Source organism: Oryzias latipes, chromosome 5, assembly GCF_053564925.1.
Source record: "Oryzias latipes strain Hd-rR chromosome 5, Olatipes_Hd-rR_3.1".
Taxonomy (NCBI): Eukaryota; Metazoa; Chordata; class Actinopteri; order Beloniformes; family Adrianichthyidae; genus Oryzias; species Oryzias latipes.
Window position 1 is genome coordinate 36,634,769 of NC_136241.1, and position 22,215 is coordinate 36,656,983.

Consider the following 22,215-nt stretch of genomic DNA (forward strand, 5'->3'; position numbering starts at 1 on the left):
GGCTGCTGTCCAGATTCATAACCCCTATTGTAAAAGTAAAATATTTCCAACACAAGAGGCCTTCAGCTCTCATCTGCCGCTCAGCTGTTGGACAGGACAAGTAAAAAAAAAAAAAAAAACAATTAAGAATGATAGTGTTGAAAATGCTGCCTTTGTCACTGACACGTCCTTTGGATTGGAAGGGGAAAAAGAATCACTTGAAGCTGATTAAACCACATCAGTAAACTCGAAGTAACGCGCCACGCTTGAGTAACTATAACGGCATTGTAGCAGGGATAAAAGTAATTAGTTAGATAACTCCATTACTTAACGTCTAGTAACGCAGTTACACTTAAACGGCATTACTACCAAAACTGGCTATAGTGATATCTTCTTTTTTCTTTCAACTATAACTGCTCCTTCAGTTCTTTATTTTGGTCAGAAACAGCCGACTGCTGATCTTTTGGTTGTTTTATTTTCACGTAACCAAACAAACCACTGTGAAAAACAAAAGAAAGAAAAAATAAATTACACCTTTAAGAATATATATTTACATATAAATGTAGAATATAATAAAACAAAATAATACTACGTTGTGTCCTCTGATCCCATTTTAAGGAGGTGCTTATCCACTTTTTAAGACTTTGCTCAGTTCCATCTTCTTTCAACTCATTCTCTGCCTTCTTTCCTTGAAGCGCTAATGCTGCCCTACGATCCTCGCTATGACCCAACACATGAAGAGTGCATGAACAGTCATTTTTTTAGTTACCATAAGAGGTCAGCAATGACACAAAATTAAATAATAATCCAAATTCACAAAAGAAAAACATTTTAAAACAGCTACAAGACACTTATTTGGGCCAAACGGCTGCTGGAGCTTATCCCGGCTGCCATAGAAACAACAACAACTTGAACAGTTTCTGGCCCTTCACAGGAAAACACAGAGACCAGCATCCACATCGGGCTATATTAAAAGCAGACAAATCTGGTTTTCTTAAAGTGAAACAGAGTTGGTTTCTTCGTTAATCCAGAGCATATTTGTGGTCTGATCTCACCAGAGCAGACCCTGGTTCAGGACCAGGAACTGCTCACGAACCCATCTTTCAAAGGATTCTAAGGAGTTCATTGTCATATGTACAGTAAGGAAACTGGTTTCCCAGAACAATGAGATTCTTACTTTCTGTTCGCTCTAAATGGCAGAAGGTTAAAGGTTAAGTAAAATTAAATAAAGATAGGGTAGGGTATTTACAGGATATCTGAAACATTCACATCAAAAATAAAAATAAAACTATGCACCAGGAAATAACTAAACCTATTAGCTGAGAATAACTGTGCAAAGAGACTTTCATGAGCTAAACAGTTTAATAAACTTGAGGATGGCAGGAGGATGACAGTGACGATGTGCAAAGGTGCGTCACTACCAAACTCCTTTACTGATTGATTCCTACCTACCTGATTTGTATACCTACCTACCCACTCGCCCCACTACCCAGAGATGAGTTACTGCGATAGTATGTAATGATCTAGGATGAGATTAATTGTCCAACTCATTAAAAAGACATTTTTCTGGACTCCCGTCCGGGTCTTTTTTATCTTTCATTCCCTTCTTGTCCCCCAGGTGAAATGTCTGCTCAGAAAGCAAAGGTGGTGTTGTTGCTGGACAGAGAAGCTGTGGATGTGCTCACAGACGGAGTCAACTTCAGGAAGAGCCCGGAGGGTTCCTGCTACATCATTTTCAAGAGCAAGGATGGGCTCAAGGCCTGCAAGAACCTCTGCAAGCACCAGGGGGGACTCTTCATCCAGGACATGGAGGACATGGGGGGCAGGTGAGCCCGCAGTGAGAGTATGTGTTTGAGTTTGTGCTGCAGCTCACAGGGCAATGGCTTCACAGGACTGTCAAATGCACCAAGCACAACTGGAAACTGGACCTGTCCACCATGAAGTACGTGAACCCTCCTGACAGCTTCCTGCAGGATGAACTGGGTAAGCTTCAGAGGGGGCTGCTTGCTCGGAGATAGGTAATTCAGCACCTGATGGTTGATAGATTTTTTAATTCTCAAGTGTATTTGCATTTTCTTAAAGCAGGTAGGAAAAAAAAACAGGTAGTGTTAGCTCTCTCTGTTTTATGTTTTATACAACTTGTATAAAATGTTAGCATCTGTGGGTCTTCATATAACCAATGCCATCTTCCTTAAATGGTGTTTTGAAAAGTGGTGGTCAGCACTGTGGCCTCACACCAAGATCTAAAGATACCAGTGGTTCCTCTAGATACAAATGGTCCAAAACACATGAATAATTTTAAGATTCATACTAAAGCCTATTTTTTAATGTACTGCCATAAAAGCTGACCTCCTATTGGTCATTATTTCCCAGTCTTCTGCTTGTGTCCCAGGATCCACATGATGTCACCATGACACTTGACTGTTTATTGCTTTACAGTGATTTGCATTCAAAACAATGACTTCAGAAAAAAAAGAAGAGCATGTTGCCAATGGAGCAAAAGCTTGAATTTATAAGAAAGTATTTTCATCAGTAATACGTACAATACTATCAAAGCTGGATCAGCTCAGTTAACAGATCACTGGTACAAATTTTACTGTATAATTTATTTGGTGTTCACAACACTTTGTTCAGCCCGATTATCAACCCTGTTACCAACCCAGATACCAGCCCTGTTACCAGCCCTGTAACCAGCCCGGTTACCAGGCCTGTTACCAACACTCTTACTAGCCCGGTTACCAGCCCTGTTACCAGACCTGTTCCTAACTCTGCTCCCAACCCAGTTACAAACTCTGTTTCCAGCCTTGTTACCTGCCCTGTTACCAACCCTTTTACCAACCCTTTTACCAACCCTTTTACCAACCCTGTTACTAACCCGGTTACCAGCCCTGTTACCAACCCTTTTACCAACCCTGTTACTAACCCTGTTACTAACCCGGTTACCAACCCTGTTACCAGCCCCGTTACCAGACCTGTTCCCAACACTGTTACCACCTGTGACGGTGTGGCACCGTCAGATGACGAGGGGGACACACACCGTGTTTTATTGTTTGTGTATTTATGTGTTTTATGTTTTAAACCTTACTACCTGTGGTGCCACCTGGACAATAATTGAGAGCAACGCCCAACAGGCGTGGCTTAGAGTTCAAAAGGGAGCACCACAGGTAGTGAAAGGAGGAGTGACGGAAGTGCCATGCGCTGTGTGGCCACGCGTGGAGAAACTGTGGTTCTGAATAAAGAACGACCCTCCTCACTTTGGCTCCTCTGCATCCTTTCTCGGCGGGACTCCTCCGTGAGGAGGTTCTGTCTTTATTCAGGACAAAGTTGCTTCATGCAGGGCCGTACCAGCACGCGTCACCTCCGTCGCTCCTCATTTTTCTTCCTGTGACGCACCCCCTTTAAATGATAAGCCCCTCCCCTTGGGCGTTGCTCTTCATTACCTGGCAGGTAACCTCACAGGAATGAGCTTTAAACATAAAATACATTAAATACACAAACAATAAAAAACGGTGTGTGTCCCCCTCGTCATCTGACGGTGCCACACCGTCACACAATCCCCCTCCTCTGAGGGATTGACGATGTGCGGCAATCCATTCAGCAGTCCGCCGCCGCACATGCCCCACGCCGATCCGCCAGACACACGTCCTCGCGTCGGATGGTTGCACGGGCCGCTGCTGCTTCACGACGGCGACCCCTCCGATCCGCTCCTCGGTGCCCGCTCCGGTCGTTCCCAGCCCCGTCAAAGGCCCTTCCATCGGCCACACGCCCCCGCTGGTCTCCTTCCGGACGGCACCCTAGCTGATCGGAGCCGCCGACAGCAAGTTCCAGGCGAGATGTTGCGCCTCTGCCGGAGGCGCAACATCGCTGACTCCGCTGACGGCCGGTAGACGTCGGTCCGCCCCCTGTCCCTCTCCGCGCAGGCCTCCAATGCCTGCGTAGGCAGCAGTGAATCCGGGCGGTGCGCCCGTCCCGCCTCCGGCCGTCTCCGTGCTCCGGCAGTCCGCCCTTGCTGTCTGCGTGGTCCACAGCTCGTCATGGGCGCCGAGTTGGACGCCGTAGGTCTCTTTCCGGGCCCCTGGCCAGGCCTGAAGCACCGCTAAGGCCACTCGGATCCACCCCCTCTACCTCAGATGGACTCCTCGACGGAGGAGCTGTGCCTGGAGGTCTTTCTCACCGCCTCTGTGTCCTCACCTTTTTGTGGCCCCCTCTGCGATCCCACTTCTGACACCATATGTGGCATGGTCCCGCCGAGAAAGGATGCAGAGGAGCCAAAGTGAGGAGGGTCGTTCTTTATTCAGAACCACAGTTTCTCCACGCTGGGCCACACAGCGCATGGCACCTCCGTCACTCCTCCTTTCACTACCTGTGGTGCTCCCTTTTGAACTCTAAGCAACGCCTGTTGGGCGTTGCTCTCAATTATTGTCCAGGTGGCACCACAGGTAGTAAGGTTTAAAACATAAAACACATAAATACACAAACAATAAAACACGGTGTGTCCCCCTCGTCATCTGACGGTGCCACACCGTCAGACCACCCTTGTTGCCAGCCCTGTTACCAGCTCTGTTCCCAACCCCGTTACTAGCCCCGTTACCAACCTTGTTACCAGCCCGGTTACCAACCCTGAAACCAGACCTGTTCCCAACCCTGTTCCCAACCCTGTTACCAGCCCGGTTACTAGCCCGGATACCAGCCCTGTTACCAGCCCTGTTACCAGACCTGTTCCCAACCCTGCTCCCAACCCAGTTACAAACTCTGTTTCCAGCCTTGTTACCTGCCCTGTTACCAACCGTTTTACCAACCCTGTTACTAACCCGGTTACCGGCCCTGTTACCAGCCCCGTTACCAGACCTGTTCCCAACCCTGTTACCAGCCATGTTACCAGGCCTCTTCCCAATCCTGTTAGCACCCTTGTTGCCAGCACTGTTACCAGCTCTGTTCCCAACCCTGTTACCAACACCGTTACCAACCTTGTTACCAGCCCGGTTACCAACCCTGCTTCCAACCTAGTTAAAAACTCTGTTTCCAGCCTTTTTACCAGCCCTGTTACCAACCCAGTTACCAGTCCTGTTACCAGCCCTGTAACCAGACCTGTTCCCAACCCTGTTACCAGCCCAGTTAGCAGCCCGGTTACCAGCCCTGTTACCAGAGCTGTTCCCAACCCTGTTACCAGCCCTGTTACCAGCCCTGTTACCAGCCCTGTTACCAGCCCTGTTCCCAACCCTGCTCCCAGCCCAGTTACCAGCCCTGTTATCAGCCCTATTACCATGCGTTTTCCCAATCCTGTTACCACCCTTGTTGCCAGCCCTGTTACCAGCTCTGTTCCCAACCCTGTTACCAGCCCTCATTCCAACCCAGTTACCAGCCCTGTTATTAGCCCTGCTACCAGCATTTAGATTAGATTAGATTAGATTAGATTAGATTAGATTAGATTAGATTAGATTACATTGCTTTAATAATCCCAGGATGAGGAAATCTTTTTGTCTGCGGCTTAAAAAAACAGACATTAAAAAACAGCAAAAGTGACATTCAAAAAAGTAAAGTGACCAGTGAAGTGAAGTGACTAGTAAAGTGACCAGTTTTTTCAGGATTAACAGTACAAACATTTTAAACAAATGGAAAAAAAGCAACTGCGAAAATGAGTAAATAAATGATTGAATTAAAAACACCCGTTGGGCCGTAGAGTGTCACTTCAGCACCGTGTTGTACAGTCTGATGGCTGTGGGGAGGAAAAACCTGCAGTAGCTCTTTACTCCCCTGTGGGGGTAACAGTCCGGTGCTGAAGGAGCTGGTCAGCGCTTCTACAGTTTGGTGCAGGGGGTGGGAGGGGTTATCCATGATGAATGTTAGCTTAGCCAAAATCCTCCTGGCCACCACCTCCTCCATGGACTCCAGTGTGCAGCCCAGGACAGAGCCGGCCTTCTTAACCAGTTTGTTAAGCCTCCTCCTATCTCTACCTGTACTGCCTACTGCCCCCTGTACTGCCCCCTCTACTGCCCAGCACACAACTCCATAAAGACTACTGAGGCCACCACAGGGTCATAGAAAGCCCTGAGCAGCTGTCTGCTCACCCCAAAGGACCTCAGTCTCCTTAGCGGGTAAAGGTGACTTTGGCCCTTCCTGTACAGAGCATCTGTGTTGTTAGCCCAGTCCAGTTTGTTGTGGCAGCAGGGTTGAAATGAGGGCAACAGGGTTGAAAAAGGGGTAAAGGGGTTGCATAAAGTAAGATAACTTGAGTGGTCGGATGGCTTTGTCGGTTAAGTGTAGGACTGGCACATAAGCTTTATCTATTGTGGGTCCTTGGAGAAGGCTGTTTGTGCTACTGCCTTACTTTGTATCCACAAGTCTGGGCCTCATGGCATGTAACCTTGGGAGATGGGTCATCTAGACCCACTAGACAGAGCTCAGAACCTTTTTTCTTCAATGATTTGTGATCTTCACTGGTGTCCATGGATTTCATGAAATCTTTCCACCTTTATCCACCTTTGTCACGGTAGGGAGAACACGTCAATGGCCATCTTGACCCCATAGGATAGCACAAGGGTTAAGATGCTTAATCCCTCACAAGCAATTTTAAATGACTTGTGAGGATTAACCCCTGTTTGATCACACTTTAGTTTAGGGGGCTGCAAAACACCCAAACTGTCAACAAGGACATAATTAGTACATATATTATTAACTTAAACGTCATTTGTAGAACATTGCAAATGCTAAGAAATATTTGATGCTTTAACAAATGTTAATGAATGTCTTCATAAGCAGCTAAATACCAAATTACTAATGCTTGTTTGTGTCTTATAAGTAGTTTGGCGAGGAATCTCATTCTAAATCATTACCAAACTTTTTTACTCAGTAGCCAATCCAAACGGTTTATGTTATGGAATTTCTATTTGTACAAGTCTGGAAACTTAAAAAGGGAACCAGAAGAATTTATAAACAACACACCGCCACTTTAGTAAATTTAACAAACCTGTGTGATCTAACAAAGCTCCCTATGTTCTGGCCTTTTAGATGTGGAGTCCTTGGAGGATGGAGGTGTTCAGCTGGTGGAGCTCAGCCCACCCGACCCCTGGCTCACTGATCCCAGGGAGATGGAGGAGCTCCAGGAGGGAGAAGTCAAAGTTTGTACTTAGATTCTCATGTTCCCTCTAGAGCAGGGGTGTCCAAATTTTTTTGGTGAGGGCCAAATACAGAAAAATGAGCAAAGGTCCGGGCCGCACACAAGAGGTGACACGTTGGCACATGATTACTGTGTATTTCTAACTCACCTATAATGTGAAGAACATTGCTCTCAGTGGGAGCAGTGATGCTGATCTGTGCCACATAAAACAAGCACACATCAAAATGAAACATTCACTCAGACAATGAAACCTCATTCCTACCAGGCAGTTCATAACGGGTTTATTGAGCAGCTGAAGCCAGAAGATCTTTACATACGTAGCCCTTAGTGTGGTTGACTGACAGAGCGCACGATTTTGTAGTTTATAAAGTGTAATGATCATCTATTTATTTATAGTGCTCATTACGTTTTTAGGGTAATTAGATTCTTTCAATTGATATATATACACAGCAGAAATTACTCTGTTTTTTAGATTATTTTATGTAACACAAGTAAACCAAAACAACAGAAAAAACCCAAATAGCATAATAATGCTCAGTGTCTCACAACCGATTTGTTTTCGTTAAATGTCCCGTTAATGTCCGTGCTGTAGCGTCTTCCGTTCAGAGTTTACGTCACTCCCACTCCCGACACGTAGGCATTCTCCACAATGAAATGACATCCAAACGAAAAAAAGGAATCCTCTCACCCAAGGGTTGATTGTCCAAGCGAGTCCAAACAGAAATAAATCCCCAAAATGGAATCCGATGCCTCGGGCGTTAGATGCGCTTCTTTTTTCTTTTTCTCCTCAGGTCTCATGTAGACTCCCTGAAGTTTTCCCCCGTCACGACAGGATGCGCTACCCCCCCCCCCCCTTACTTTGGTCATCTTTATCAAATCAGTCCCAGGTACCATCAGTCACATGACTTACAGCTGGCGTGTCCTTAATATAAAAACAAAAATAACAACACATTTCTGAATGACATTTCCTGAGGAAATAGGAAATAGGACTTTACAGTGTTAAGGGAAAAATATGGTTTTGACACAGAATTTAATCATAATGTCATTTCCCTAATTTAAATGCTTTTGTGGCTACAAAAGAGTCGACTGTTTTCTCAGAAAAGTAGACAAAAAAGGGCTTATGCGTGACCAAAGAGGACAATTTTAACATTAAACGCACACAATTTAAAAAGCTTCATTTTACAATTACGCTCTGTGACAAAATATGCAGCTATGAACAAAAAAAATTCCAAAAACAAAAGAAGTTATTTTTTACATAAAGGGAATACTTTTTCACAGTTCAGAATGCATTTTCTTCACCTTTTAGGTTCACTATCTCTGTGAAGCATGCAATCATGGCCTTGCGAACAGCATCTTTGTAGGTGTCAGACGGAGACAGCTCATAGGAGCTTCCTTTACTTCCTAAGCCTGTTGCTCTTATGAAGCCTATGGGGAGACGTGAAGGCCATTATTAGGAGAGACAGGCAAGCGGCAACCCCTCGTGTAACGCTGCTAATTACACGAGGAAAATAGTAAAGCAGGCCTGGATGGACGGCGTGTGTTGACTCACCACGATGGGACAAAAAACTGTTCTTGAGGTTGCAGGCCAGCTGGCATTTGCTTGAATTTCTGTGCTCGTTCGGCACCTGTGTACGAAGCGTAGCTGCTCTGATGCTTGGTCTCATAGTGCCGACGGACATTATACTCTTTCATCACGCCAACATCTTCAGTGCAAATCAAACAGACACACTTTCCGTTGATTTCCTTAAAGAAATATTCATTTTCCCACCCTGTTTGAAATCTTGTACACTCACTTTCTGTCTTGCGTTTCTTCTTTGCTGCCATTTCTGGTGACTCGTGGTAAATATTCTTCTTTGCTTCATTTTGTCTAGTGGAGAAACACCTTTCTGTGACCGACTCCATCTAGTGTTGAAACTGAGAAGTGCAACAGAGTTGAGCTCAAGCGCCATGTGCAGGCCATAGTCAATCATATTTTCAAAACTCCCTACCTACTCTCCTGAACTGCACTATATAAGGGTGTTTCCCAATTTGTAGTGGTGTCCAAATCTTGTGTTCCAAATTCCAGAAGTCTTGCGAAAAAAGCAGTGAGCATGAATGCTCAGGATGTGAGCTGGAGGAGGAGAAAATCTGGTTGGACCAAGTGATGGTGAGCATCACTAAAAGTGAGACAGTTGTCACTGGTGCAGATTTCAAGATGGTGGTTGATTTAGCATTGAATTTGTTCTTTGAGAAGAGGCATGAACATCAGTTGACCTATAAGAGTGGAGATAGAAGCACACAGATAGACTGCATCTTGTGCAGACCGTGTAATCTGAAGGAGATCAGAGACTGCAAAGTAGTGGTTGGTGAGTGTTTCCAGACAGCCGAGGATGGTGGTGTGGTGGATGACTCTGGTGATGAAGACGATGAAGAAAGAAAGGGGAAAAGGCAGAGAAGAGGAAAAACTGGTGGAATCTGAAAAAGGAAGATTGTTACATGACTTTTAAGAAGCAGTTGTAAGAGGCTCTGGGTGGTCAGGAGAAACTCCCAGATGAATGGATAACTACAGCCAATGTGATCAGGGAGATGGGTAAGAGTGTACTTGGTGTGTCATCAGAGACAGTTGATAAGGAGACTTGATGGTGGAATGAGGAGGACTGAGAAACGTAGACAGTGGTTTAGGAAGATGCATTGTCAAGATGCATTGTCAAGTAAAAGGCCAAACAAGGGGCTAATGATGACTTGTATGCTAGGTTGGGTAGTAAAGAGGGAGCGACTGAGGTATACAGACTAGCAATGCAGAGACAGAGATGGGAAGGACATGCAGCAGGCTAAGGTGATTAAGGACAGGGATGGTAATGTACTGACAGGTGTCAGCAGTGTAACAGAAAGAATACTTTGAAGAGTTGATGAATGAAGTTCAGGTTCAAAGATCTTAATTTTAAGATAAGTGCATGTAGAACAAATAAGACAAAATTATTTAAACAACAAAAATCCAAAATGGAGTGAGAAGAAGTGTCAGGGTTATGACTTTTTCCTTAATAAAGAGAAGAACCACACAGGAGATGAGAACTTTTGCTAGACTTCTTCAGAAGGAAAATCGGTCTGTGACAGCGGGAACTGTCACAGAGGAGTTCTGCGTTGCGAGTTTATCTGGTCTGGTTTTATTGGTGGCCGGGGTTGATAACAAAGAAGTGGTCATTCAATCAAGCATTTAGGAACATCATATTCTTGTTTAATCAGAACTTTTCAGGTAATTGTTTTCTTACTAAAAAATAGAACTGAGACTATCATATTATGGTGATTATAGTGTGAAAGCATGTGATAATTACATAACTAACAAGAAGAAAAATCTTATAAACTCTCACCCCGTACCTTATGTCTTTATTTTCCCAAACCCAGTACTCCCACTGTCAAAGTTCAGTGCCCTGCTAGGAGTACATTCAGTTACAGTTGCACATGTAGATACATCAATTTCTCTTTTGATTACTCTCTTGATGACATAAAGGTGCGTTGCATCCCTTTATGGAACAATTAAATGCTAGGCTAACTCCGATCTTGGAGCTAATGGAAGACTTCTGAAGATTCCAAGCTCAAAACAAGCAACGAGAAAACCTTGTCGATATTCTGGAGAAAAGACTGGACGGTGTGGAACAACAGGTAAGGATGAATAATGTCATTCTCACTGGAGTACCGATCAAACCTCGGGCAAAGCTAAATGCAGCTGGAGTTAGCATTGCTAATACTAATAGCGCTAGCAGTGTTGAAACGGAGAGCGGTGGAGAGTCTCTGGAACACCAAGTGGAATCATTTCTCACGTCTAAAGGGATTTCCCACACCATCCATATACACGTTAAACAACCACGGAGACATCACGCATCCCTGACGCAGACCAACCCTCACAGGAAACCACTCACTCATGCTATCTCTCACTCGCGCTCTACTGTTTCTATAAAAACTCTTCACACCTTCCAACAATCTACCATCAAAACCATACATACTCAACACAACCTACAACGCCTCTCTAGAAGTGTAACCCAATTTTAATAATAAGGGAGATGTGTAGAGTTGTGGCAACTACCAACAAATAAAGCTGATGAGCCGTACAATTAAATAATGGAAAACAGTAGTTGAAGCTAGACTAAGAGCAGAAGTGAACATTTCTACGGCACAGGATGGTTTCATACCAAGAAAGAGCACTACAAATGCATCTTTGCTTTGAGTTGATAAACAAGTACAGAGCATGTTAGAGAGAGAGACGCTGTCTCAGTAGATCTGGAGAAGGTTTATGACAGAATGTCCAGAGAAGAACTGTGAGGAAGAAGAAGTCTGGAGTGACAGTGAATTATGTTAGAGTACTGCATGACATGTATGAGTATAATGAACAGTCGGAGGCAGACGGATCCATTTGCAGAGTTTAATATGAATGAGCAAAAAACAGGGAAAACGCCAAGATGGGCAGATGAAGGTGGCAGCGCTCTGCTTCATCCGGGACTGAGGACCAGCAAACATCAGTGACACAGCTGAGTAAACATAGGCCATGAACATCCATCTATCTATATACCCGAGCTGTGTCCCACCAAAGTGGGGTAGCCTAGACAGGGCACACAATCTTAACTTCCTCCTTCTCTTCCCCAAACCCTCCTCCTTCAGTGTGTGTATGTGTGTGTGTGTGTGCGTGTGTGACTGGTCTAAGCCACACCACACTGCACCAGGGTCAGCTGCACAGCCCAGTGTGGGCACCTCCACAGCAGGGCCTCAGCCAAGGCTGGTTTCCCCTTACCGTTTCATCCCAAGACCAGACCTCTACCACACCCCTCCATTCATTCATACACAAACTCTCTCCACCCATCCCTGTCCTGAGCAGCCTCTCTCCTCTGCACCACAGTCATCCCTCTTGCATTTAACGCTCTCCTTACACCCTCCGTCCATCCCATTCGCGGTCTTCCTCTCATTCTCACTCCACTCACATCAGATTCATATACCCTTTTCACCAATCGCTCCCTTCCCATTCTTTCAACATGTCCAGACCATCCCAGTGCCTTTTGCTCTGCTCTATAAGCCAACTCCCGCATCACACCAGTTCTCTCTTGGATAACTTAATTTCTCACTCGATCCATACGCGTCACACCACACATACTCCTCAAACATCTCATCTCAACTACATTCAGCTTCCTCTTTTCCGCCACTTTCAGACTCCATGTTTCAGCCCCATATAACGCTGCAGGCACCACCACACCCTCATACAATCTCCTTTTCGCATCCTTTCCCAGCGACCTACATTCAAACACTCTGTTCATTCCCCCCCATATTTTTCGTACTTCGTGGATTCTAAACTCTACCTCTCCCCCTATTCCACCATCCACACAGACACATGACCCCAAATACTGAAAAAACTCTACCTCTTCCAACACTCCCCATTTAATGCCACATTCAATCTACGTTCACCCTTTAACCTCGTACACCTCATCACCTTGCTCTTTTCCACATTCACTCTCAACTTCCTTCTGTCGCACACCCTTCCAAACTCCTCAACCAGACGTGCCAAGTTCTCTTCTGAGTCAGCCACTAGTGCAGTATCATCTGCAAACAGCAAGTGATTCACACTCCATTCGCTGCCGTCAGTATTTATCATGCTCACACCCGGACCCGACACCCTTTCATTCACCTCTTTTACCACACCATCCATATACAATGTTAAACAACCACGGAGACATCACGCATCCCTGACGCAAACCAACCCTCACAGGAAACCACTCACTCATGCTATTTCCCATTCTCACACACACTCTACTGTTTCTATAAAAACTCTTTACACCTTCCAACAATCTACCATCAATACCATACATACTCAACACAACCCACAACGCCTCTCTATCAATCCTATCATACGCCTTCTCTAAATCCATGAATGCCCAAAACACCTCCCTCCCCTTAGCCAAAAACTTTTCACACACCTGTCTCACAACAAACACCTGATCCACACACCCTCTACCTCTCCTGAAACCACACTGCTCTTCACCAATCATACACTCAGTCCCCTCCACTACCCTATTAATCAGCACTCTCCCATACACTTTGCCTACAACACTCAACTGACTAATACCCCTAAAACTACCACATTCATACTTATCACCCTTACCCTTGTACAGGGGAACCACACATGCACTCATCCAATCAAGCGGCACCTGCCCATTTGCAAAACACACATTCAACAATCTCACTAACCACTCGATCACAATCGGTCCACCACACTTCAGGTATTCCACAGCACACCCATCCACACCTGTAGCCTTTCAACTTTCCCACAGCTTGCTCAACTTCCTCTCCCGTGATCAACGCTTCAGAATCAGAATCAGAAAATACTTTATTGATCCCACATGTGGGAAATTTGTTTGTCACCATAGCAACTGACAGCAGAGGGAAAAAAAGACTTAGAAAGATATAAAAATAAATAAATAACAAGAACAAAGAAAATGTAGCGTAAATGCAAACATCAAGGTAGAATAATTTAAAAAGCTATTTACAGAACAGTGCAGGTAAAAGGATGTGCAAAAGACATGTGCAAAATAGAAAACTAAATAAATAGATAATAAAGATGTGCAAAGGTTATCTTTTGCATTGTGAGTTGTTGCACAGGGTTATTGCATTGGGTATGAATGATTTTTGGTACCGGGCAGTTTTGGAGCAGAGCTGTCTGAGCCTCCTAAAGAAGGAGCTCCGCTGTTTGTTCAGAACAGGGTGGAGAGGATGCTCTGGGTTGTCCATGATTGAAAGGAGTCTGTTCAGTGACCTCCCCTCATCACTGCTTCAAAGGTTTCCTGTTTGCAGCCAATGACAGAACCCGCCTTCCTGATCAGCTGTTCAGTCTGTTGGTGTCACTGACTGCAATACTGCTTCCCCAGCAGACCACAGAGGAGAACAAGGTGCTGGCTACCAAAGACCGGTAGAAGATCCCAGCATCTTGCTGCACACATTGAATGACCTCAGCTTCCTTAGGAAGTAGAGTCTGCTGCAGGCCTTCTTGTACACAGCAGTGCTGTGGCTCCTCCAGCTCAGTCTGCTGTCGATAGTCACACCCAGATATTTAAACTCCTCCACCACTTCCACATCCCTGCCCAGGATGCAGAGGGGTTGTAAGACTGTCCCTTTCCTCCGGAGGTCGATCACCATCTCCCTGGTCTTGTCCACATTGAGCAGCAGGTGATTCTCTCCAGCCCACTCCACAAATCCGTCCACCAGCCTCCTGTACTCCTCCTCCCGTCCACCGCTTATACACCCCACAACCACAGAGTCATCAGAGAATTTCTGTTGGTGACATGACTCTGAGTTGTGCTGAAAATCTGAGGTGTATTACGGTGAACAGAAATGGAGAGAGCACAGTGCCCTGTGGGGCTCCCACACCACTCAGCACCACGTCAGACAGGACGCCGCCCAGTCGGACAAACTGTGGCCTGTCTGTCAGGTAGTCAGTGATCCAGGAGACGGTGGAAGCACCAGCACCCATCAAACACAGCTTATCACCCAGTAAAGAAGGCCGGATGGTGTTAAAGGCACTGGAGAAGTCAAAGAAGGTGATTCTCACCATGCCTCCACCACCATCCAGGTGTGAGTGAGTTTGCTGCAGCAGATGGATGACAGCATCATCCACCCCCAGACGCAGCCGGTAGGCAAACTGCAGGGGGTCCAGAGAAGAGCTCACCAACGGTCTCACTTGAGCCAACACCAGCCTCTCCAGCACCTTTATCACGTGAGAAGTGAGGGCAACTGGACGGGAATCCCCGGGGTTAGATGAGGTCTTCTTGGGTACAGGGACCAGGGAGGAGGTCTTCCAGAGGAGCACCTTCTCCAGTCTGAGGCTCAGGTTGAAGAGATGCTGGAGAACCGTAGACAGCTGGTGGGCACAGGTCCTCAGGGTACGAGGGCTGACGCCATCCCGGCCGGCTGCTTTGTGCTGATTAAGTTTCTCTAGCTGTTTCTTAACCTGGCAGGCTGTTACAGTCAAACAGGGAGGGGGGGGGGGGGGTGTGTGGTTGGACTGGGGGGAGGGGTGATGGACTGTGGGCCCAGTAGGTGTGGTGTTGTAGAGGGGGGAGAAAGGTGAGGAGGTGTGGGGGGTTCATGAGGGAGGAGGTCAGATAGCTGAGAGGCAGCAGGAGCGGGGGTGGTGTGGTGGAGGTTGGGGGAAGGAGGCTGAGGCATTCAGAGAGCTAAACCTATTGAAAAAGGTGTTAAACTCGTCAGCTCTCTCTTTGCTGCCCGTGATGGGTCTGCTTCTCCCCCCACATCAACATTCAACTCTCATTCAACTTCATTCAACTCTCCCAATACATTTAGTCTACTTTCCCTTCCATCCATCCCAATAACAGCATCCCAATCTTCCTCCACATTCAGCAGCCTCTCAAAATACTCTGCCCCCTTTTTCTTACTGCATTCCCCTCATTCAACATCCTTCCATCTTCTGTTTTTACTTTCTCCTCCCTCCCTGACACTCCCTTTTGCACCTTTTTCACCTCCTTCCAAAACATTTTCTTGTTCTCTCAAAAATTATCAGTCAACTGTCTGCCCCACCTTTCGTCCGCAGCCGCTCTTGCCTCACGCACAGCTCTCTTAGCATCCCTTTTCTTCTCCTTATAACACTCATATGACTCCCTGTCCTTTCTCTGCAGCCATACTTTGTACGCACATCTCTTCTCAGCTACAGCCAACCTTACATCCTCGCACCACCATTCACTTCCCTGTCTTACACCACCCCCAACACGTCTCACACCACACACTTCCTCTGCACATCCAACCACTGCACTCTTGAACTGTTGCCATTCTTCCTCCACTCCAACAACCATTTGCTCCTTCACCATATTCCATTTGCCACCTAATTCTTTCTGATACTCACACATTTTCTCTCTGTTCTTCAAAACACTCACTCTCAGAACCTCTATTGCATCCCCACTCTTTCTCGATCTCACCCATGGCATACCCACACGCAACCTTCCTTCCACCAGACAGTGATCAGACATACCTCCACTCTCTCCCCTCCTCACACTTACATCCAGCAATCTACTACATGCAACTTTTGAAACCACCACACAATCCATCAGTGCTTTATCAATCACACTTCCACGATTCTGCCTCACCCACGTATACTTACGGATCTCTTTCTTTCTGAACCATGTATTCCCAATCACCATCTCTCTTTCAGTGCACATTCCTATCAGTCTCTCACCATTATCATTCTTTCCAGGAACACCATGCACGCCAACAACACCCTCAATTTTCTCATCACCCACTCTAGCATTCAGATCTCCCATCAGCACTACATTCACATTTGCTCCAAATCCTTGCAAGCACTCATCCAAGTCGTTCCAGAAGGTCACTCTCTCCTCTTCATTCCTCTCACTGCCAGGACCATATGAACTCATGAACGCCCACAACTCCTTCAGAAATTTCACTTTCACCCACATCAGTCTTGGTGAAACCTCCTTCCATTCAACCACACATTGTCTCACCTCACAGCTCACCAGCAAAGCCACACCTTCTCTTGCTCTCCCGCTCTCTACACCAGACATTCTCCCACTCACACTTCCAAACACACACTCACCCTTCCCTTTCATCTTTGTCTCACTCAGTGCTAACACGCTCATTCCCCTCCTTCCAAACATCCTTCCAATCAGATCTCTTTTGCTTCCGTCCGTACTACACCCCCGCACATTCAACGACCCAATCCTAAGGCTTCCCAACTCTGCCTTGTCCGTAGTTAGGAAACAGTTACACGGGAGAGGATTCCCAGTCCTCTTGCTCCGTCCCTTTTAGTCGTCTTTTACGACACCAAGGGAATACGTTGGTAGTATTCTTTTTTAACCCCTAACCACAGGGTCATGAACATAAGGTTAGTAAATACGATCCTTCTCACTGAGCAGAGCGAAGTGCACTGGATATTTAGAGGTGTGTGATTGCAGATGAGAGACAGATTAGTAATGAATGGGTGGAAGCAGCCGGAGAAAATCCTGGTTTTGAGGGCAAGGGCCGATGGGAATGGTAATACGGAAACCAGGAAGTGGTCAGTACTTTAGTGATTGTTCCTGCTGATGACCAGTGGGGAAGATGGGACCGGTTCCTAACAACGAGGGCTGTAAGAAAGGGGTGAGATGTGCTGCAAGGGTGACAGAGGAGTTCAGGTGGAGGTGGGATTACATCAGGGACATCAGAGCCACTTCCTGTTTGCAATGGTGTTGGACAGATGAGGTTAGACAGGAACCACCACGGACTATGATGTTTGCAGACAATACTGTGATTTGTAGTAAGAGTAGAGAGCAGGTCGAGGTTTGTCCTAGAAAGGAGAGGAATGAAGGTTAGCGGCAGTAAGACCGAGAACATGTGTGTGAATGAGAGGAACCCAAGAGGAAGGGTGAGGTTACAGGAAGAAGAGATGAAGAAAGATCTGAAGGATCTAGGGACAGCAGTCCAGAGGAATGGAGAGAGTGGAAAAGAAGTGAAGAAGAGTGCAGGCAGGTTGGAATGGGTGGAGAAAAGTGTCAGGTGTGATAGAAGAGTTTCAGCTGAAATGCAAGGAAAGGTGTATAAATGTGTGGTGAGAGCAGCCATGATGTTTCCTAGAGACACTGAGGAAGACAGGAAGCAGAGATGAAGATGCTGAGGTTCTCTTTGGGAGGGACCAGCATGGATCAAGAAGGAGGACATCAGAGGGACAAAACATGTTAGAGGTTCTGGAGATCCAGTCAGACTGAAATGGTTGGGACATGTCCAGAGGAGAGACTCAAGGACGCTGAGTCTAGAAGACTCTAGAAGACCAGAGAGAAGGATTCTGGATGCAGAGAAGGAAGACATGAAGGTAGCTGCTGGTAGAGGATGCAGGAGACAGGGTTAGATGGAGGAAGCCTATTGGTTGTGGCGACCCCTGAAGGGAAAAGCCCAAACGAAGAGAAAATCTAAAGTACCTGCCATAAAAATATTGGCTATTATATTACTGACAACAGGAATTCCATAAACACTTTTAAGGAAGTAACATTTGTTGACACAGAGCTCAACCATCAACGGTGGGGATGTGGAAAATATTGATTTGTTAACTTTGTGTCCACAAGGTCACATACTTGACCCACGCCTGCATGGAGCTGCAGCTGGGAAACAGGAAGTGTCTCCTGGATCCGTGGCTCACCGGCCCAGCTTTCGCCCGTGGTTGGTGGCTCCTCCACGAGCCTCCGGCCGACTGGAAGCAGCGCCTTTGCTCAGCTGACCTCATCTATATCAGCCATATGCACTCGGACCACCTCAGGTACACCCCCCTCTTCCTCCTGAGCAAGAATACTGCGGCGGGACTTTCATTCTGAGCCAGAAGTCATCAGAAACAAATCTGGAAAAAGAGGCATGTTAAAAAGATTTTCACTGAAAGAACAAAACAAATGACTTGATCGAGTTTTCTCTGTCTTTAAACTCCAATCCAAACACATAAATTTGCATTACCTTTTGCCTGAACACATTTCTGACTAGTTTACATATGTTTTGCACAAAGGCCCTCAGGTGGTCAAGTGTTCAAATCCCAGACATTGTGAACACACTGGTCTGAGGTCTGAACATCAATATCATTCTAGTCTCCTTTGGAGAGGAGAAGCAGCAGATTCTTCTCATGACTTTTGACTGTTCGTCTGAAACATTAACCTACAGACGGCTGTTTTATGCAGTCCAACAGACTTGGGGTTCAGAGACTCTTGTGCACGCTCAGATGTATAACAAACGTCTCATTCATTCATTCATTCATTCATTCTTTCATTCATTCATTCATTCATTCATTCATTCATTCATTCATTCATTCATTCATTCATTCATTCATTCATTCATTCATTCATTCATTCGTTCATCCATCCATTCATTCATTTATTCATTTCATGTTTTACTGTCTTACCAATCAAAAGCAGTTCAATCTTGCTAAAAGAAGATGCTGTTGTAAATAAAGTAAAGGAATTTGCAAACATCTGTCAAGGTAAGATAAGCACGATAAGAAAACACACAATATTAGATGAGTGTCTAAGGATAGTCCAAGAAAAAGATAGAGATCTCCTCCCTCATTTGTTAAATGCTGTCATCAGCAATTGTAAATACATCTATCTTTACATCGCCCTGTTATGTCTTTTAAACATTAACTTACATGCAGTGTCTTTATAGTAGGACAGTGCTGTATGGGAAGGACAGGAGCTGAGATAAACGCTCTCTTTGTGCTGTGTAGCCACGTCACACTAGTCCTAATCAAAGTAAGAAAGGACAAAGTATTTCAGCGTCAGCCTTTTACCAGAAAGTTTACGTGACGATGTAACAAAACAGTTCCAAACCTAAACATGAGAAAGACAAGGCTTTTTTAGGTCCATCTTTCCATTTTAACGGGACCAACAAATTTGTGGAGTTTGCAGATCTGTTGGTCAGAATAATAACCATAATAATAACAATAATAATAATAATAATAATGGATTGGATTAACTGTGCTTTTCCAGATGCTTAAAGTGCTTACAATGTGTACATTTTTCATTCATACTTGCTGATGGTAAGTTACTGTTGTAGCCACAGCTGCCCCGGGGCAGACTGACAGAGGCGTGGCTACCAGTTCGCGCCTACAGCCCCTCTGACCATCACCGGGACATTCATACACATTCACACACCAGTGGAGCCACACTGGAATTAGAATCATGTTTGTTGGCCAAGTTTCTTATTCTGAAAGAATGATTGTAATTGTAAAGGAGCAGGCCGCAGTACTATTTTTGGACTGTAGCAGAGTTTCTGTTTCACAGTCTGAGAGACCTGAAAAGATTTTACCAGCCCTTCTAATAACCCTTGACCTGAACTGGTCCAGGGTGGCCTCGATGAATATCTCTGCGTTGTTAAGTAACAAAAACTGTTATTGTGTTATTATATTAGTATTTGTGGAGAAGAAGCAATGTGTCTATCAGTTAACAGGGGGCCACAGATTGTGTAGTTAATGACACAGCGGGGAAGGCAACAGTGATGATCACGGTACCACCATAAATGGCCATGATGATGATGATGATGATACCCAAGATCTATTTTCAACTGTACATGTGCACTTCTTCTTTCTCTTTCGGCTTTTCCCATCAGGGGTCGCCACAGCGAATCATCCTTTTCCACCTCACTCTATCATGGACATCTTCTACCCTAACATTAGCCAACTTCATGTCCTCTGTTAAGACATCCATGTATCTCCTCTTTGGCCGTCCTCTTGCCCTCCTGCCAGGCAGCTCCATCTCCAACATCCTTCTACCAATATATCCACTATCCCTCCTCTGAACATGTCCAAACCATCTCAGTCTGGCTTCTCTGACTTTGTCGCTAACACAGGCAACATGAGCCGTCCCTCTGATGTACTCGTTCCTTATCCTGTCTAACCTGGTCACTCCTAAGGAGAACCTCAACATCTTCATCTCCGCTACCTCCATCTCAGCCTCTTGTCTCTGTCTCACTGCTACCGTCTCTAACCCATAGAGCAGAGCTGGTCTCACCACTGTCTTGTACACCTTTCCTTTGAGTCTTGCTGGCACTCTTCTGTCACACAACACTCCTGACACTTTCCTCCAACCGCTCCAACCTGCCTGCACTCGCCTCTTCACCTCTTTTCCACACTCCCCATCACACTGAACTGTTGACCCCAAGTACTTAAACTCCTGCACCTTCTTCACCTCAGCCCCCTGTAACCTAACGCTTCTACCTTGATCCCTCTCGTTCAGACACATGTATTCTGTCTTACTATGACTGACCTTCATGCCTCTTCTTTCCAGAGCAAACCTCCACCTCTCTAGCTGTTCCTCCACCTGCTCTCTACTCTCACTGCAAATTACAATGTCATCCGCAAACATCATTGTCCAGGGAGATTCCTGTCTTACCTCGTCTGTCAGCCTGTCCATCAGCATAGCAAACAAAAAAGGACTCAAAGCTGATCCTTGGTGTAGTCCCACCTCCACCTTGAACTCCTCTGTCTGACCTACAGCACATCTCACCACCGTCATACTTCTCTCATACATGTCCTGAACTACTCTGACATACTTCTCTGCCACTCCAGACGACCTCATACAGTACCACAGCTCCTCCCTCGGCACCCTGTCATACGCCTTCTCTAAATCTACGAACACACAATGCAGCTCCTTCTGACCTTCTCTGTACTTTTCCATCAACATTCTCAAAGCAAAAATGGCATCAGTGGTGCTCTTACGGGGCATGAAACCATACTGCTGCTCACAGATCTCCACCTTCTTCCTAAGCCTGGCTTCCACTACTCTTTCCCACAGCTTCATTGTGTGGCTCATCAACTTTATTCCTCTATAGTTGCTGCAGTTCTGCGTGTCACCCTTGTTCTTAAAGATCGGGACCAGAACGCTTCTCCTCCATTCCTCAGGCATCTTCTCACTCTCTAAAATACTATTGAACAACCTTGTTAGAAATTCCACTGCTGCCTCTCCTAAGCACTTCCATACCTCCACAGGAACGTCATCAGGACCAACGGCCTTTCCGCTCTTCATCCTTTTCAGAGCCTTCCTAACCTCATCCTTTCCAATCTCTGCTACTTCCTGCTCCACAACAACCACATCTTCCTCCCTTCTTTCCCTGTCATTTTCCACGTTCATCAGCTCCTCAAAATACTCCTTCCATCTTTTCTGTACACTCTCCTGGGTTGTTAGCACCTTTCCATCTCTGTCCTTAATCACCCTTATCTGTTGCACGTCCTTCCCATCTCTGTCTCTCTGTCTGGCTAGCCTGTACAAGTCCTTCTCTCCTTCCTTTGTGTCTAACCTGTCATATAGCTCATCGTAAGCCTTCTGTTTGGCCTTTGCCACCTCTCTCTTCACTCTACGCTGCGCTTCCTTGTACTCCTGTCTACCTTCCTCAGTCCTTTCTACATCCCACTTCTTTTTAGCCAACCTCTTCCTCTGGACGCATTCCTGTACTTCCTCATTCCACCACCAAGTCTCTTTACCGTCTTTCCTCTTTCCAGATGACACACCTAGCACCTTCCTACCTGTTTCCCTGATAATTTCTGCTGTAGTTTCCCAGTCATCTGGAAGCTCATCCTGACCACCCAGACCCTGTCTCAACTTCTGCCTAAATTCCTCACAAGTTTCTTCATT

The 22,215-nt window shown here is 45.8% G+C and overlaps 1 protein-coding gene across 7 annotated transcripts in view; it reads left to right on the plus strand.

Moving 5' to 3' along the window:
• The window catches only part of cmah (cytidine monophospho-N-acetylneuraminic acid hydroxylase), a 130,863-nt gene that overhangs the window by 21,378 nt on the left and 87,270 nt on the right, over nucleotides 1-22,215 (plus strand). For 6 of the 7 annotated variants that reach the window (XM_078947916.1, XM_078947919.1, XM_078947915.1 and 3 more), the window contains 4 exons: nucleotides 1,598-1,805; nucleotides 1,871-1,962; nucleotides 6,988-7,097; nucleotides 18,175-18,365. In XM_078947916.1, coding sequence (XP_078804042.1) covers nucleotides 1,598-1,805; nucleotides 1,871-1,962; nucleotides 6,988-7,097; nucleotides 18,175-18,365 — 601 coding nt within the window. The remainder of the gene's footprint in view (nucleotides 1-1,597; nucleotides 1,806-1,870; nucleotides 1,963-6,987; nucleotides 7,098-18,174; nucleotides 18,366-22,215) is intronic. The other variant, XM_078947920.1, reaches the window with a different exon arrangement.